This window comes from Protomyctophum parallelum, assembly GCF_964188405.1.
Source record: "Protomyctophum parallelum genome assembly, chromosome: 13".
NCBI classification, from domain to species: domain Eukaryota; kingdom Metazoa; phylum Chordata; class Actinopteri; order Myctophiformes; family Myctophidae; genus Protomyctophum; species Protomyctophum parallelum.
This window is the reverse complement of record NC_139708.1, coordinates 45,297,468-45,317,235: the sequence shown is the minus strand read 5'-3', so window position 1 is coordinate 45,317,235 and position 19,768 is coordinate 45,297,468. Positions and strand designations below refer to the sequence as shown.

Genomic DNA, 19,768 nt, shown 5'->3' with positions numbered 1-19,768 from the left:
AAGCATTACACTTGTTTACAACAGGGTCCACCATGTTCAATTCATCAAAACATTTAGAGACGTACAAATAGACACTTCTATATAGTCAAAGAACAGAACAGGAATTCATCATAATGGAGGTAGGGGCCTTTTGAGAGCGGTTTTGAAGGAGTCTAGGGATTCACATGTCTTAATGACTGTTGGTAGGGCTTTCCACATTTTGGTGGCATAGGAGCGAAAATAATTTAGTCCCTTGTTTGTGCCGAATCTGGGTCGTACATTGTTTGTTGCACTCCCTCTGGTGTTGTGGGTGTGGACTTCGTTTACATTAAGGAAGTATTTAGTTGAAGATGGGAGATGATGAAGTTGAAGATGAGAAATGCCGCCTGTTCGTTTTAACGCTAACTGACAAGATGAGAAAAAGGCCGTTTACCGCTTTCACCTTGAAAGGGTTCCCCTCTTCCTCCCCCTTAATGCCATGTCATATTATCTGACGTGCAGCCTCTCCTGGCAGACCCTTTGGTGACGGGGATGAATGAAACTGTCAACAAAATGGAGCTTTGGGTGTAGTTTATGCTGGCAAGACGGATGAGGAACAAGACTAGACGCGTCTCGACAGACAAAGGAGGGGGAAAATTGGGCAGAGGGTACAGTAGGCATACAAAGAGGGCAGACAGACCGACAGGTGCTGTATACCGGCCAGACGGACAGACGGACAGACAAAGACATGCAATATAACGTGAACTCATAAAGCCATGATGTATTATTCACTGGCGTTGTGCAACGAGCATCGCTAGACAAGCTTCCACTGAACATTAAGGGCCCTAATTCTCACCTTACCCCTTACCTTACCACCTTACCGTGTGTTAATTTGAGGGATTCCAGGCCTGATCGTGTTGTCTCCAGAGATTGGGGCTCACGCAGGTGCTCTGTCAACAGCGTTGTTGACACCACTGATCTGAGATCAGAGGTGCAAAGTGAAAGGAATTCGGTTCCAAGGAAAAAGGGGGCTCCGGGCCGCCCCCCCCCGGGAGCGAGCGGCTGGGCGTGTGCGTGACGTGTGTGTGTGTGTGTGTGTGTGTGTGTGTGTGTGTGTGTGTGTGTGTGTGTGTGTGTGCTACAACAAGCGCTGGCGTGCGTTTTTTTTATGTTGCGCCTGCCCTCGTCTGTCAGCGGCAGGATGACAGAGTTGAGCAACAGCTGTGACAGACTGCCTGATCACGGTTTCGCAGACATCTAGCACGCTCGCACACACAAACACACACATACACACACACACACACGCAAGCAAGCACGCACACATGCACGCACGCACACAGACTCACACACACCTCCGACGCACATACATGCGCACACCTCCTGCTCTCCCTCCGTCTCCCTCCTTGCAGCAGATACAGTAGAGCAGCTCTTTTGAAGGTGTATTCTTTCGTAGCTTGTTCTTCCACCTTCAAACTAGTTACTGTAGTTACTGTCTTCTCTGACCACTTTTTGGCCTTTTATTATTTCTATTTCACACGGAGAGGCTCCTTTATTTTGTTTATTATGTATTTATTTTATTAAAGAAGAAATTCCAAACGGGAAGATATCTGCTCAGATGTTCTTTGAAGGAAGACCACGTGCATGTTTTGGTGCTGTTGTGAGGACCCTCTGCGTTTTGGTCCCACGACATTATTTAAACATTTTCTGTAATTTTCTCATAAAAGGCAACCTCCTCCATTCCTCAACTATAATAGTACTCATCCGCTTTTTCTCTCTCTCTTTCTTTTTGGGGCTTTTTGGCATTTTGTGACTGGACATTTTAGTGCCTTTTCTTTAATTCTTTCAACACGCCAGTCCAGCACCTCGACTTCTTCACGTGAACGCAGCCCTATATAGCAGGAAATCCCACAGCGTTTTGGATGTCATATATTTATCGCATTACATATTATGGTATTTTTTGATCAAAGCCGCTGATCAAAGCATCTCACTGAGAAATTAATTTCTCGTTCTGGACTTGAGTGAGTCGCCATGCTGGACCATATGGACGCCACCCCTTTCAGCAGACCTCAGCCAATCAGGAGAGCCATGGATAAGAAAACGATACGGTTTGAGCTGGAGCGCCGGGCCTGTCAAAGCCTAAGACAAGGTGGGATATATACCTGTTGTTGTATGTCGTATACCTAAGACAAGGTGGGATATATACCTGTTGTTGTATGTCGTATACCTAAGACAAGGTGGGATATATACCTGTTGTTGTATGTCGTATACCTAAGACAAGGTGGGATATATACCTGTTGTTGTATGTCGTATACCTAAGACAAGGTGGGATATATACCTGTTGTTGTATGTCGTATACCTAAGACAAGGTGGGATATATACCTGTTGTTGTATGTCGTATACCTAAGACAAGGTGGGATATATACCTGTTGTTGTATGTCGTATACCTAAGACAAGGTGGGATATATACCTGTTGTTGTATGTCGTATACCTAAGACAAGGTGGGATATATACCTGTTGTTGTATGTCGTATACCTAAGACAAGGTGGGATATATACCTGTTGTTGTATGTCGTATACCTAAGACAAGGTGGGATATATACCTGTTGTTGTATGTCGTATACCTAAGACAAGGTGGGATATATACCTGTTGTATGTCGTATACCTAAGACAAGGTGGGATATATACCTGTTGTTGTATGTCGTATACCTAAGACAAGGTGGGACATATACCTGTTGTTGTATGTCGTATACCTAAGACAAGGTGGGATATATACCTGTTGTTGTATGTCGTATACCTAAGACAAGGTGGGATATATACCTGTTGTATGTCGTATACCTAAGACAAGGTGGGATATATACCTGTTGTTGTATGTCGTATACCTAAGACAAGGTGGGACATATACCTGTTGTTGTATGTCGTATACCTAAGACAAGGTGGGATATATACCTGTTGTTGTATGTCGTATACCTAAGACAAGGTGGGATATATACCTGTTGTTGTATGTCATATACCTAAGACAAGGTGGGACATATACCTGTTGTTGTATGTCGTATACCTAAGACAAGGTGGGATATATACCTGTTGTTGTATGTCGTATACCTAAGACAAGGTGGGATATATACCTGTTGTTGTATTCAGGGATGTCAAACTCAAATACACAGATGGGGCAAAATAAAGAAATTGTTACAAGTCGAGGGCCGGACTGTGTTTCAACACAGAGAGGGGTAGCTGAAAGTTGACCACAAGTGACATACTTTCACTGCTGATCAATGAAGAGAAGTCATCGTATTAACTATAAATCAACACTGCTCCCGTCAGCGCACGTTGCACGCTCTCACACATCTCGCATCACTTCTAGCACATTCATATTCTTATAAAGGGAATGTGGCTTCGGTGTGTATTTAGTGGCCACGGTATGTTTGCACTGTACCTTTCTGTCTTCTCTGTTCTCAGAGTTCATCATCACACACAAAGTAAATGGAAATGGAGTGCCGTTGCCACAGTTTAGCCAAGATGTGAGCGTGTTTCATTTTGATTTGCTACTTTGCAGTTGGAATCGGCGTCATGTTTATTCCCCAAGTAGACCTACTACTGTTCACCTGCAACATTGCAAATGATTCTTTCAGTTCACATGCAGGGTAGGTCGGTTGAGGATACACTGACACAGAGGCGCGTCAAGCCCTCGACTCCGCCCACCCCCAGGGGAAAGTTGTGATTTGCTCTCGTTCACTGCAATGCAATTTGCGGCATTTCCAAAACAATATTGCGCAGAGTAGCGATTATCAAACGTATTTGCAATGCCATACGTTGAAAGATCTGTTGCCCGTGGACGTTACCTCCGCAAGTTAGATATTATCGGCATAGATGTTTGTCCGTATGTGATTAAGGATTGGACCAAGTTGCATTGGCAGCCATAGAAAATTATTACCCCGGGCTAAAACCGGATGTGACGTTTTTGGGCGTTCCTGTCCTTGCTTGGTGTCAGTGTATACAAGGTTTAGTTGGGGTTTGCGTCTTACTGAACGCATTTAGGCCTGACGTCGAAATAAAAAAAAGTCTTCTGAAAGAATATATATTCAAAGGTTTGTGCCGCATTTTCACGATTTTTCTAAAATAGCAGACCTACAAGCTCGTAGTGCGCCACTCGGTGGCGCGCTATGAGCTTGTAGATCTGCTTTTTTTTTTTAAGTATAACATAATGCTTAGTTAAAACACCAAAAGGGGTTCCTGCCCAGAATGGGTTTTAAGTGACTCCTGTAAAAGTTAAAGTCAAATACGAAAACGACTTGCCTTTTCACACTTTAACACAACATTTGAGTCAAGTGCTATTCATACATAGTGCAAAAAACAACAACTGCCAGAAATGGTTATATTTAAGCTTAACTGTGATTTATTTGAAATAAAGCCATAAACGTGCAATATGTTCTAATGATGATTTCACAATGAAAGATTCACACCTGAACCGCATGAAACTAGAAAGATGCACTCAGTGGAGCACACATCTGTGTGAGGAGGAACACGTGTGTGTGTGTGTGTGTGTGTGTGTGTGTGTGTGTGTGTGTGTGTGTGTGTGTGTGTGTGTGTGTGTGTGTGTGTGTGTGTGTGTGTGTGTGTGTGTGTGTGTGTGTGTGTGTGTGTGTGTGTGTGTGTGTGTGTGTGTGTGTGTGTGTGTGTGTGATTTGTTTAAGAATCTGCAGAAACTGTGCGCACGTCCCGTGCACGCATGTGCGTTCTTTGGCAAGTCTGTGTTTCTGTGCGGCTGTTTTATTCAGAGAGATGGTCATTGTTTTGGTGTTTGCGCACGACGTGTATGAAAAGCCACACGGGGCAATGGGGGAAAGGCTATGATGCTGATCGTTAATGCCATGTGTCAATGATGTCGTTAACCCATTCTGACCTGAGATCAGATTCATACGAGGTTTCTGCCGGACACACACTGGTCTGATGAACCCATTCTGACCTGAGATCAGATTCTAAAAATGTCAGTCGCTCTTCGATTTTTCAAAAATAGCAGATCTACAAGCTCATATCGCGCCACTCGGTGGCGCGATATGAGCTTGTAGATCTGCTATTTCTCAATAGATAAAGCATAACATGGTGCTGACACCAAAATGGGTGCCCGTTCAGAATGGGTTAATGCCATCATGTGTCAATGATGATGTCTGTAAATGAGAGTTCTCTGTCCACGTTGACATACAGTACATACAGTACATAATACCAACGTATACGTATAGCAGCTGGGGAAAGCACAGCTGTTTAGTCACTCCATGAAAGAAAATACCCAGTAGGGCAACTTCGAGAAATGGCCCCAGGTGTGCTCGGCCTTTCCGGGGGTTTCATTTGTCAGGACGACCCGGGGTGGGAATGTGTGGGGTGGAAAAATGGCGTTTCCTGCAAAACTATGGTTCAACTTCATGCGTTGAGTTCATCTGGTGAGGTTTTCAGCTATACTGTATTACTTTCAATGGCATGGCCTTCACGGTTCTCCTTCTTCTTCTAGAGACCCTTCAATAATGTAATGCAGATTTGGTGTTTGTTGGACATGGTGTTGATCATAAATATTATACATAAATTAGGGGCGACTGTGGCTCAAGAGGTAGAGCAGGTCGTCCAATGATCCGTGGGTCGGCGGTTCGAATCCCGGCTCCTCCTCCTGTCTACATGTCGAAGTGTCCTCGGGCAAGACGCTGAACCCCAAATTGCTCCCGATGTGCTGGTTGGTACCTTGCATGGCTTCCGCCGCAATCGGTGTATGAAATTATGAATGTGTGTGTGAATGGGTGAATGTAATGCACAATCTATGTAAAGCGCCTTGGATAAAGGCGCTATATAAATGCACCATTTACCATTTATATATGCTATAGCCCTTACCAGTTTGAAGATTGTCACGTTCGTCAACTCATAAGAAAACACAGACTTGACTCAAAGGCTTAATCTAAGTACTGTAATTCATTGTGTGTCGGCCTATGATTGATACATTTTGAAGGCAGGTGGTCCGTGGACCCCCAAGTGGTCCACGAAGCAAACAAAGATGGCAGAGGTGGTAGAAAGAAGTGATATCCTTGTTGATCCACCGCTAATCTCTCACACACGCACACACACACACACACACACGCACGCACGCGCGTTGGAGATCATGAGTATGAGCTTGTGGATCTGCTATTTTTCAATAGCTATGAAGCATAACATAATGCTTAAAGCACCAATCAGCCCTGCAGCCCCCTGAATGGGGGCTGGGCTGGGTGTCGTCCAGATCTATTTTCTGGGTGGGAGGTGTTGGGAGGTGTTAAGTGGATCTGTGGATATACAGTACATACAGCAGGAGCTGAGCCAGCACAGACATAGCTCAACCACGAGGACGTGAACCCAGGAACCCCATGGGCCTTTTTGGCTGCAGGAGGCAGAGAGTGCACACGCATACACACACATGTACTGTATATGCACACACGCCACGCGCACACGCATTCATATTTTGTCGGCACACACTCACTTTCTCTGACTCTGAATTTCTCTTTTTCTGAATTTCTCTCTTTCCACCAAACCTGCTGAAGCGGAAGATGAACACACTTTTTGTGAGGCAGTTTTTTCCCCCTTAGTCTGTCAAAAAAGTACCCGTTTAAGAAACTATATGAAAACAATTCAATCCACCTCTAAAATCTTTTTTTTCCTGAGGAGAGCAATGTGACAAGAAATGGGTTCATATTATGCAGCATTTCTCTCGCTAGTTTACTGAAACTATATTGCAGACGCTACACTTCCTAACTATCTGCCCATTGTGTACCAAGACATCAGAGACACATACTTCCCACAGATTACAACCACACACGGAGGTTTTGAAAACATGACCAATGACAAAAAAACTCCCATATCTGCTGGGCGAAGTACAACAATGTGCAAACACATGCAGCAAGATTTGTGAGTTGCTGTGATAGGAGAAGGATATCAAACGGAACACAACCACCCTAAAGACTAATCATTGTGTATATTCCTGCAACTATACCTGCATCGAGTGACCTTGGTACATAGAAATTGATCTATTGAAGATCCTGACTTTCAAAATGTACATCATTTTTGTTTTGATTGTATTGCTGTATTGTTCTTTCTGCGTTGGCAATGTAAACATATGTTTTCTCATGCCAATAAAGCCCATTGAATTGAATTGAGAGAGAGAGAGAGAGAGAGAGAAAGAGAGAAAGAGAGAGAGAGCGAGACCTTGAACCAGCGAGAGCCAGAGTTCATTACCGGGTGACCCGAGGGCTGTCTTTTACTTATTTAAAAACCCATTCTGGGCGGGAACCCCTTTCGGTGTTTTTTTTTTTATCCCACGATTTTGTAACCCATTTCTCACCCCTGTGTGAATGATGTGATCCTGGGCTCTACACACCCTCCGCCAACCTAGTCCCCCATATATGGGGGACATGGGGGAGAGCAACGGACTTGAACTCATGCTTCCTTCATGCCTGAGTGTCCAAGTTGCTCCTTCCTGTGTTTTAATAATTATGTTATTCTTTAGCTATTGGAAAATATCAATCTACAAGCTCATAGCGCGGCACCGAATGCCGCGCTATGAGCTTGTACCTCTGCTATTATTGAAAAATCTTGAAAATGTGGCACAAATCTTTAACTTTGATATATATATTCTTTCAGAGCGAACGTTTTTAACTCAAATCTTTGCTCCTGAGAGGTTCCTGGAACTATACATACTGTATTTTCAGATGTGGGTCGGCGGGCAATTGCAAATCATTTTTGGGGGCCCTTGACATGAAAATGTTTGAGAACCACTGGGGCGACTGTGGCTCAGGAGGTAGAGCAGGTCGTCCAATGATCCGTGGGTCGGTGGTTCGAATCCCGGCTCCTCCTCCTGTCTACATGTCGAAGTGTCCATGGGCAAGACGACACTGAACCCCAAATTTCTCCCGATGTGCTGGTTTGTTATACCTTGCATGGCTTCTGCCGCAATCGGTGTATGAATGTGTGTGTGAATGGGTGAATGTAATGCACAATCTATGTAAAGCGCCTTGGATAAAGGCGCTATATAAATGCACAATTTTTTACCACTGGCTGGTGAAAAATCGAGGCTGAATTCCTGACTCTGTAACTGAACTCTTATCTGCTTGGCCAATTGGCTTGTTAACCCATTTAGGCCTAACGTCGAAATTAAAAGAAAATTTTAATGTATTTTTTTTTGAAAAACCTCATGTTTCTATATCAGTGGCTCTCAATATTTCATGTCAAGGACCCCCAAAAATATATGAAATTGGCCCGCTGACCCCCCATCTGAAAATATGTTGTTTCAGAGACCACCTCCCCAGAAGCAAAGATTTGAGTTAAAAAACGTTCGCTCTGAAAGAGTATATTCAAAGCTTTGCAACCACATGTTCATGATTTTGTCAAAAATAGCAGACCTACAAGCTCGTAGCGCGCCACTCGGTGGCGCGCTATGAGCTTGTAGATCTGCTATTTTTCAATAGCTAAAGCATAGCGTAATGCTATACACCAAAAGGGGTTCCCGTACAGAATGGATTAAGATAGGTTTGGAACAGGTGCGCTTTGCGTACTGTAGGCATGAATGTTTACTAGCGTCACCCACGGTACTCTGAGATGTTATTTTTCACCGGCCAGCAAGCTGTGGGCATATATAGCACCATGTGCCAAATTCAGGACACTCTAGTATGTAGTATGTAGTATGTAGTATGTAGTGCAGAAACGTGAGAATGGGCTATTATATGCACACAGAATAACTCTTCCTATATACTTCCGGGGCCGGAGCGTCACTATACTTCCTACACAGGTGTTGCCAATGATCCATTTAGTGTGCTTTAGTGGTTCTCAAACTTCTTAATGTCAAGGTGCCCCCATAACTCTGAGACGTGTACACATTTGTACACTCTCAGAGTCACACACACACACACACACACACACCCGTAAGTGAAGACCTGGTTACCACACTGCTCCGCCTCCCAGTTCTTGTGTGTGTGTGTGTGTGTGTGTGTGTGTGTGTGTGTGTGTGGTGTCAAGTGTCAACACACTTAGAGATGACGGATCAGAATCACACACACTCACGCTACACAGTTTGTGTATGGAATGAACATAATGTAATAATTAGGCCTGCATCGCTTTGCCTAAAACACTGAATTATGAAAAGGACCGCAATTGGAAAAAGTCCCCTTTTTTGTTGAAGAGATATTGAATGAATGATATTGTTTTCCTGATGTATTTTTAGATCTTTGAGAGACTCAAATACTACACTGACACACACGGATCCATTCCAGCTGCTATCCTCTGTCTGTTTCTCCTATTCCCAAACCCCTCTCTCTCTCTCTCTCTCTCTCTCTCTCTCTCTCTCTCTCTTCCTCTCTCCGTCTCCATGTCTGTCTAATAAACCTCGCTTTTACGGGCCGTGCCAGGCGCATGTCTCCTCGTGCTAATCCTCGTCCAAACCCCACTTCCACACATGTTCCAAATACACAGGTCCAGCCTGTGCGTGCGTGTATGTGTGTGTGTACACACACGTGTGTACACACACACACACACACACACACACACACACACACACACACACACACACACACACACACACACACTATTTGGGGGTGTCTTGCAGGTTAGTGATTTACAGTAATATTTCCCATAACTCAACGGTGTGTCCAGAGGTACTGGGTTCCACAGGGTTGCAGCATGGACATAAAAATAGAACACTGGACCCTGCCGAGAGTCTAGAGCAGGGCTATTCAACTGGCGGCCCGCGGGCCAAATGCGGCCCGCGGAGCGTCCCCTAGTGGCCCTTGGAAAAAAGAAAAAAAACATTTTTTTCTTTTTTAAGAGAGAAAGTTACAGGTATGATGTGCGCGATATATAAAGTGCTAGATTATCATAATGACAGTTATCAGCCATAGTTGTTTCTAGGGGTGGGGGGCGAGGCCGCAACCCGCAATTTTATTTGCGCGCGCATGAGTTATTACTTATTATTTGTGGACCTTCAGCATTTCTAGTTGAGGACCCCTGGCCTACATGGATCTTTGTGTTTGAACACAAAATGCATTTGTAGAATCCAAAAAAAATCCGCGCTTCGCGCGCACGCTGTGCTGCCCTCCACACACAATCATTCTACAGTTGTGGTCCCCGACCTAATCTAGTTGAATACCCCTGGTCTAGAGAGAGAGAGAGACTACTAGACTGTAGAGTCTAGAGAGAGAGAGAGAGAGAGAGAGCACTGCAGCATCTGAATCTGAAAGATTTCTTATTGCCGGGTACAGCATGTTTGCACATACTGTGGGAACGTTGTCGCAGGGATGTCGAACAGTACGGTTCGTGAGTCGGGACCTTAGAGTATATATGAATAGAGATGACATCCGAGTTCTCCTCCCATCCACTTGCATTAAGTTGCTCAAAAGCGCATGAGGCGATTTCACTCCGGGTAGGAACAGAGTGCATTCTGGGATGGATTGCAATAGTGATTGGGCCCAAACACATGAACGCGCTGCGGTTGAATGCGCACGAATGTGCACGAGCGTGCGTCCGTCGTGAACGTGCACAATGATAGTCAACGGACCAGCGCGTTCATGTGTTTGGCCCAGCGCTGCAATACCAAATTCGGCACTATGTCCATTTGGCCTCAGGGTTTCCTCTGGGTGCCGTCTCTATTCATATATACTCTAAGGTCGGGACCCATTTGTAGGACACATTGTTATTATGGTTTCCCACATTTGTTTTTTTAATGTTGTTTTAATGTAACGTTCCCAAAAAAGCAAAACTGTTCATGAATGTCATGGAAGAAAAATGTCATGAAGAAATGACAGAAAAATGTAAGAAATTCCATAAATGACGACAAATATCTAAGAAGTATAGTGAAGTAGCTCACAGTCACAACGTGGCATGATGCGACATGTTGTGAGCTTGTAGATCTGCTATCTGCACTAGTTTGGGTCACTGCTATCTGCACTAGTTTGAGTCACTGCTATCTGCACTAGTTTGGGTCACTGCTATCTGCACTAGTTTGAGTCACTGCTATCTGCACTAGTTTGAGTCACTGCTATCTGCACTAGTTTGGGTCACTGCTATCTGCACTAGTTTGGGTCACTGCTATCTTCACTAGTTTGAGTCACTGCTATCTTCACTAGTTTGGGTCACTGCTATCTTCACTAGTTTGGGTCACTGCTATCTTCACTAGTTTGGGTCACTGCTATCTGCACTAGTTTGGGTCACTGCTATCTGCACTAGTTTGGGTCACTGCTATCTTCACTAGTTTGAGTCACTGCTATCTGCACTAGTTTGGGTCACTGCTATCTTCACTAGTTTGGGTCACTGCTATCTTCACTAGTTTGGGTCACTGCTATCTGCACTAGTTTGGGTCACTGCTATCTGCACTAGTTTGGGTCACTGCTATCTGCACTAGTTTGGGTCACTGCTATCTGCACTAGTTTGGGTCACTGCTATCTTCACTAGTTTGAGTCACTGCTATCTTCACTAGTTTAGGTCACTGCTATCTGCACTAGTTTGGGTCACTGCTATCTTCCCTAGTTTGAGTCACTGCTATCTTCACTAGTTTGGGTCACTGCTATCTTCACTAGTTTGGGTCACTGCTATCTTCACTAGTTTGGGTCACTGCTTTCTTCACTAGTTTGAGTCACTGCTATCTGCACTAGTTTGGGTCACTGCTATCTGCACTAGTTTGGGTCACTGCTATCTGCACTAGTTTGAGTCACTGCTATCTTCACTAGTTTGGGTCACTGCTATCTTCACTAGTTTGAGTCACTGCTATCTTCACTAGTTTGGGTCACTGCTATCTTCACTAGTTTGGGTCACTGCTATCTTCACTAGTTTGGGTCACTGCTATCTTCACTAGTTTGGGTCACTGCTTTCTTCACTAGTTTGAGTCACTGCTATCTGCACTAGTTTGAGTCACTGCTATCTTCACTAGTTTGGGTCACTGCTATCTGCACTAGTTTGAGTCACTGCTATCTTCACTAGTTTGAGTCACTGCTATCTTCACTAGTTTAGGTCACTGCTATCTGCACTAGTTTGGGTCACTGCTATCTTCCCTAGTTTGAGTCACTGCTATCTTCACTAGTTTGGGTCACTGCTATCTTCACTAGTTTGGGTCACTGCTATCTTCACTAGTTTGGGTCACTGCTATCTTCACTAGTTTGGGTCAATGCTATCTTCACTAGTTTGGGTCACTGCTTTCTTCACTAGTTTGAGTCACTGCTATCTGCACTAGTTTGGGTCACTGCTATCTGCACTAGTTTGGGTCACTGCTATCTGCACTAGTTTGAGTCACTGCTATCTTCACTAGTTTGGGTCACTGCTATCTTCACTAGTTTGAGTCACTGCTATCTGCACTAGTTTGGGTCACTGCTATCTTCACTAGTTTGAGTCACTGCTATCTGCACTAGTTTGGGTCACTGCTATCTTCACTAGTTTGGGTCACTGCTATCTTCACTAGTTTGGGTCACTGCTATCTTCACTAGTTTGGGTCACTGCTATCTTCACTAGTTTGGGTCACTGCTATCTTCACTAGTTTGGGTCACTGCTATCTTCACTAGTTTGGGTCACTGCTATCTTCACTAGTTTGGGTCACTGCTATCTTCACTAGTTTGGGTCACTGCTATCTTCACTAGTTTGGGTCACTGCTATCTGCACTAGTTTGGGTCACTGCTATCTGCACTAGTTTGAGTCACTGCTATCTTCACTGCTATCTTCACTAGTTTGGGTCACTGCTATCTTCACTGCTATCTTCACTAGTTTGCGTCACGGGCTGCATTAAACAGTGTAAAAACGTACATGCGGCGCTTCGGCTGGCGAGCACCCTCGATATTCCCAAATATGGACAACGAGTAAAAACACACCATTGGTCTCCCACCGCACGGCTCCCACCATCTCAACCACTTTCACAGCATTACGTACTGTTCTCTTTTAATAGGTTTGGATGTCGACTTGATGGATCTCAAACAATGACACAGAAAAGCCCGTCTCAAACAATAACACAGAAAAGCCTGTCTAATAATTCACAGACTAACAGTATATACAGTAACAATCCACCCTGCCCTCCCCCCTAGCACAAGTCATAGATTTCTCAGAATCAATGGCCAGAACATTATAGTTTCTATTTTATTTTATGTAATCTACGTCCGACATTTATACTCTGCATAGTGTAATTTGAGTTATGTTCAAATAAGGGTAGGCGCAATAAGCCTCGGCTTCTGCCTTCACCTTTTCGGTACCACTAGTTATTAGTGGATATTAACCCATTCTGACCGGGCACCCATTTTGGTGTCAGCATCATGTTATGCTTTAGCTATTGAAAAATAGCAGATCTACAAGCTCATATCGCGCCACCGAGTGGCGCGATACGAGCTTGTAGGTCTGCTATTTTTGAAAAAAATCGAAGAACGACTGACATTTTTAGAATCTGATCTCAGGTCAGAATGGGTTCGTCAGACCGGCGTGTGTCCAGTGGAAACCTCGTATGAATCTGATCTCAGGTCAGAATGGGTTAATGTATGTATGTATGTATGTACTCCTTTATTCCTTTTATGGAGCGAAATATAATCTATCTATATCTATGACCGACTTGTATCCAGCCACACGGCGCACACAACACATTTTGACACTGGGAATTAAACCCAAATGTTTTAACGACTTTTCTCGCACAATGAATTTCAATCCATAGCAAATTACACGGCCTACCGCTCTAATATCTAATATCTGCTCTAATATCTAATATCTGCTCAAATATGTAATATCTGCTCTAATATCCTGTAACAAGGAAGCTTCCAGACCAGAAACGGTGTTATTTTTTATCAGTAAAAAAAAAAAAAAAAAGCACACTATAAAACAACCCCATGAGAGATACACAAATAAATGAATAAATAAAATAAATCAGCACAATTTACTTTACTTTTGTTAACCAATGCTATTTCTTCCTACATCTCTGTCCGTGTATATTTGTATGACATTGGTGCAATGAAGTACATTTCAGAATTATGCACATTGCATCACTTGCTTGTCCACTCTGTGTGCGTGCGTGCGTGCGTGTGTGTGTGGGGGGCAGAATCCTGGGTGCGTGTGCGTGCACACGTGTGTGTGTGAGATTTGTTTAAGAATCTGTTTGTTTAGTTTAGGTTGAGAGACGGTGCGCACGTGCCGTGCACGCACGTGTGTTCTTTGGCAAGTCTGTGTTTCTGTGCGGCTGTTTTATTCAGAGAGAATTTAACGTGAGGGACAAAATCAACAGTATAATAATCAGGCACAGAGAATGTTATCATCAAAGTGAGAGAATTAGAGATGTTTTATTCATATGCATTTGTGATACAAGTCTTTGTTTAACCCATTCTGACCTGAGATCAGATTCTAAAAATGTCTTCTACATCCTGACAGTTTTCTGAAAAAGCTATGTTTCTATGTCAGTCGTTCGATTTTTCAAAAATAGCAGACCTACAAGCTCGTAGCGCGCCACTCGGTGGCGCGCTATGAGCTTGTAGATCTGCTATTTTTCAATAGCTAAAGCATAGCATGATGCTAACACCAAAAAGAGGTTCCCGCCCAAAATGCCTTAAGAAATAATTAGCGTTTTAAAAAAGAAAACCGGTCAGGGAATCTTGTTTCAGTTCGTCATTGTTTGCGTTATTATCACCTCTCTCTCTCTACGTAACACCGTATTGGCCTCAGCTGTGGAAGGTGGTGAAAGGGAGTTATAGCGCTATAGCCTTGAAACGGTACGTATTATGTTGAATTTCACAGGCCCACAGTGTTCACAGAGTCTTGGAAAGGAGCCTTTTCATTTAATATCGTAGCATGCTCGGTGTAAACCACAAGAGGGTGTCCAAAAGGACATTTGTTGGTCGCAAATAGAATGGATATGTCTCAAGTGCCGTGCCCCAGACTTTGACGTGCCAGCTGCTTTCAACTGGATAGTTGGTGTTCTTTCTCGGCTCACTATCTGCATAATAAGTGCAAATGAAAGTTAATTTCCTCATTTGGACCCTGATGCATGTGGATGGATCCACATCATTTGTCAAGTGTATAGCTATAGCATGTCACCAGGCAGCGGTGGCCGAACGGTTTGCGGAGCGGTCTTGATATCGGAAAGGTCGCTATAGTTCGTATCCCCGGACCGGCACGTTAAAATGACCACCGTTGAAGTGCCCTTGGACAAGGCATTGAACCCCTACCATGAAATGTTCTATGAGCAGGGCCTGGCTGTAAACAAGTGCTTGAGCTTAGTCCAGTTACCCTGGGTAAACATAGTACCTTTCCTTTCCTTAGTCCAGTTACCCTGGGTAAACATAGTACCTTTCCTTTCCTTAGTCCAGTTACCCTGGGTAAACATAGCACCTTTCCTTTCCTTAGTCCAGTTACCCTGGGTAAACATAGTACCTTTCCTTTCCTTAGTCCAGTTACCCTGGGTAAACATAGTACCTTTCCTTTCCTTACCGTTGTTATGTATAAAGGTTGTGCATAGTTCTGCAAAGTTGGTGCGTTCTTTAGCGGAGAGGGAAGTATGTTGATTGTATGTTCGTCGAGTGAATGTCATTGTCATTAATCGGATCATAAAAAAGGAAGTGGTGGTCAGTGTCACTTGTTCTTCGCCAAGTACAACCGCGACCACCACTTCCTTTTCACTCTTACGCTGATGACTGACCCCCAGCTGACCCCCCTGCAGCCGTCATGTCTGTCTGGAGGAGATGAAGGCATGGATTGGATGAGCAACAACAGGCCTGGAAACCTTCTTTTTTTTTCAGAAGGCCTTTTGGTTTCCTTTTTGTTTAACTGTTGTGTGACCGATGTCAGCAATGTCCTTGTTGCACTTGACTTTTTTTACTACCCTGCTTTGGTTGATTGTGATTTTTAAATGTTTTTTTTTTGTGGCTTTCGCCTTTTATTTTATATATTTTTTTATGGAGGGACAGACAGTATAGGCTGACAGGAAATGGGGAGAGAGATGGGGGGGTGGGGTGGGGGGGGTGACATGCAGTAAAGGCTGTCGGGATCGGGAGTCGAACCCGCGGCCACACTGCCAGACTGGACTATACCAGCCAAGGTGCCTGGACCGCTGAGCCACGGCCCAGGCCTGATTATGTGATTTTTAAAGATGGAGTGCCACAATATTTGTATTTTTCCAGTTTTTCATGTGTCTATGAGGTGACAGTACTTCATTAGACACCCTGGAGTCTACTGTATGTGCAATGGTGTATTAACTTTGTATTTAGGGTTTCTTCCTGGAGGCTGAACCCTTGACAGTCAAACGGGCCAATGAAGTAAACAGTAACATAGTGACATCACACTATCAGCCCCTCCCCTAACCCCTCCCTTCCCCTTTATCATACAATTACAGCATATTATTATTTCCTTGAATTTCTGTGCTTGGTATTGGTTGACAGTGATGTGCCAGTATAGGATTCACTTTAAGATTAATCTGCAGACGTTTCCATTCTGCATTCACTGCTGAGTGAATGTCTTGAGGAGGGGCAGGATAACTAGGAGTAGCTCCGTCTCATCAAGATTGAACTTGAGCTTGTGGCTTCGAAATTCAACTTGAGATGTCAGCTAGGCAAATATATAGAGTATTCTAGCCCATTCTGACCTGAGATCAGATTCATACGAGGTTTCCGCCGGACACACACTGGTCTGATGAATCCATTCTGACCTGAGATCAGATTCTAAAAATGTCAGTCGCTCTTCGATTTTTCAAAAATAGCAGACCTACAAGCTCGTATCGCGCCACTCGGTGGCGCGATATGAGCTTGTAGATCTGCTATTTTTAAATAGCTAAAGCATAACATGATGCTGACACCAAAATGGGTGCCCGGTCAGAATGGGCTAGATGAGATGTCAGCCAGGCAAATAGATACAGTATTCTAGATGAGATGTCAGCCAGGCAAATAGATACAGTATTCTCCTTAACTTGAGTTGCAGAGAAAGGGAAAAAGCGAAGTATAAGCTGTCATCATCAAGATACAGTAGTTTGCCTAAAAGCTAGAGGAAGTGATGCCAGAGCTTATAGAGACAGATATTGTTCATCATAATCAATAAGCTGTCAATTATATATATATTTTGCTTCCCTTTCCATTTACTCTCTTTCTGGTTTCAGAAATGTGTCAGAATGGAGTATTTTGTGACTGATTCTATTTTATGATATAACCAAGAAACAGGAAGTGGTGTGTGTGTGTGTGTGTGTGTGTGTGTGTGTGTGTGTGTGTGTGTGTGTGTGTGTGTGTGTGTGTGTGTGTGGGTGTGTTTCCCCTTCCCTTTGGAGTGTGCGTGTGCGTGCGTGCACGTGCGTTGTGTGACTTTCACTGTCAATACCCACAACCTCCTCTGTTCAGAGGAACCATCAGACATTATCCCATTCTGACCTGAGATCAGATTCTAAAAATGTCTTCTACATCCTGACAGTTTTCTGAAAAAGCTATGTTTCCATGTCAGTCGTTCTGTCGATTTTTCAAAAATAGCAGACCTACAAGCTCGTAGCGCGCCACTCGGTGGCGCGCTATGAGCTTGTAGATCTGCTATTTTTGAATAGCTAAAGCATAACATAATGCTAACATCAAAAGGGGTTCCCACCCAAAATGGGTTATAGACACAGACATTTCTCCTCCAGTGTGTTTTAGACTGGCTAATATTAATATAGCTTCATTATCCTCCTCCGTTCCTTTCAGTCTAGTATGCAAACAGCCGTACAGTTGCAGTGTGTAAAATATGAAAAAGAAGGGCTTATCTCCATGTGAGTTGACTTGACGGTGGCATTGCCTTCCGACTCTGTCTCCGGCTGTTGAATTGCGCTTTGAGTCGTATAGGTTTAGCTTCCCTGCTTCTTTTGAAGTGGATATATAGGCCTATGCAATGTTGTCATCTATCTATCTATCTATCTATCTATCTATCTATCTATCTATCTATCTATCTATCTATCTATCTATCTATCTATCTATCTATCTATCTATCTATCTATCTATCTATCTATCTATCTATCTATCTATCTATCTATCTATACTACTAAGGGTTATCAGTTGTGCGTTCTAAGCAGAAAGAGAAAGGAGGACAGGAAAACACGGCGGCATTTAACATTTTTATTTTGCTGTTTGATGACGTGTCTTGTTCAGCAGTACTGATGTTTCTCTCTGTCTCTCTCTGTCTCTATGTCGCTCTGTCTCTCTGTCTCTCTGTCTCTCTGTCTCTCTCCGTCTCTCTCCCTCTGTGTCTCTGTCTCGCCATGTCTCTCTGTCTCTCTGTCTCTCTCTCTGTCTCTCTCCATCTCTCTCCCTCTGTGTCTCTGTCTCTCTCTGTCTCTCTGTCTCTGTCTCTCTAAAGTTCTTCAGTTGAAGCTGCAGCAGAGGAGGACCAGAGAGGAGCTGGTCAGCCAGGGAATCATGCCACGTGAGTACATATCTTAAACTGTATAGTATAGTATAATATAGTACAGTATATCAATATATAATATATAAGTACATATCCTAAACTGTACAGTATAGTATAATATAGTATATTCTACAACAGGTCGTTTCGAGGAAGCAATCTGATTGGTTGAAACATCCTTCTATAGCCGTGGGTTAAACCAGCACCATTCACCACCTAATCAAAACAAAGAATTCAGCTGCTCTGTTCTCCCAGAGCGCTAGCAAACTCGGTGGCTAGGCTATAGCTAGTTTCTTGGGACATTTGTGGTCGTAGTGACTACATCTGTCATTAAAATATATTTAGCGATTTTCTGTTCTAACTGTTCTAGAATTGCAATATTACACGAGAGGGTGTGGGTTAACGTGATTATTGCCACGACAGGGATGCGGTCAGGAACGAGACGAAGTCGAGTTCCGCAAGCATCACTGACTCGTGTAATATTGCTTAACCCATTCTGACCGGGCACCCATTTTGGTGTCGGCATCATGTTATGCTTTAGCTATTTAAAAATAGCAGATCTACAAGCTCATATCGCGCCACCGAGTGGCGCGATATGAACTTGTAGGTCTGCTATTTTTGAAAAATCGAAGAACGACTGACATTTTTTTAATCTGATCTCAGGTCAGAATGGGTTTAATCAGACCAGTGTGTGTCCAGTGGAAACCTCGTATGAATCTGATCTCAGGTCTCAGGGTTAAGTATATCAGGGGTGGGAAACTTTGACGATGCAGAGGGCCACTATTATCCACATTGCTTATTACTGTCGTAGCAAAAATGGCTGATCTACAAGCTCAATGTGTCGCAATGCGACGTACATCAGCTATTTTAGCTATATTTGATCATATCTTGATTTTTATTTTTTTTTGCGATTCTTGAATTGGAATCTTTGAAAAGTTAAAATTTTATTCAATTTCAAAAGTTAATTATAGTTATATGTTAACTTTATGAACTAAATACAAATACATTGGACATAATACATTGGGCACGTGGCCCCTGGCCCATCTATGGTAGATTATAGTATAGTGTATAGAGTAAAGGCTCAATTCAAGTGGTATTTGTTTCTTTTGACCTGTAAAAGGGATGTACATATATATTTTAATTTTGTTATTTTAATTTGATGGACAAAGGGATAGACTTAATAATGCTAGGCTTCAGTCTATACCCTTTTTTTTCCCAGAATAGGAAAGGGAAAAAAAACTGATGAACTAAGAATGTTTTGTATGGAAAAAACAAACAAACTAATAAACTACCTATAGTAGTAGTTTCCCCATTCATTCTCTGAAAACACAAAATAGCGTTGCTTTATAATGGCACATATTGCTAGTTTGCGCTAAAATAACTTGTCTCGTTTGTTTTGACAGTCTTCATTTGGTGTTCTCTATGGTTCGCAGAACATTCTGTAAATGTCAGGGGTT

The 19,768-nt window shown here is 43.3% G+C and overlaps 1 protein-coding gene across 2 annotated transcripts in view; it reads left to right on the top strand.

Annotated features, from left to right (window-relative positions):
- The window catches only part of LOC310869691 (uncharacterized protein), a 156,294-nt gene that overhangs the window by 22,893 nt on the left and 113,633 nt on the right, over positions 1–19,768 (top strand). Inside the window, exons 1-2 of one of the 2 annotated variants that reach the window (XM_083780532.1) lie at positions 1,397–2,104; positions 18,267–18,332. In XM_083780532.1, the coding sequence (XP_083636658.1) occupies positions 1,987–2,104; positions 18,267–18,332 (184 nt within the window). In that variant the 5' untranslated portion in view covers positions 1,397–1,986. Of the gene's footprint in view, positions 1–1,396; positions 2,105–18,266; positions 18,333–19,768 lie in introns of those variants that run through there. The other variant, XM_083780531.1, reaches the window with a different exon arrangement.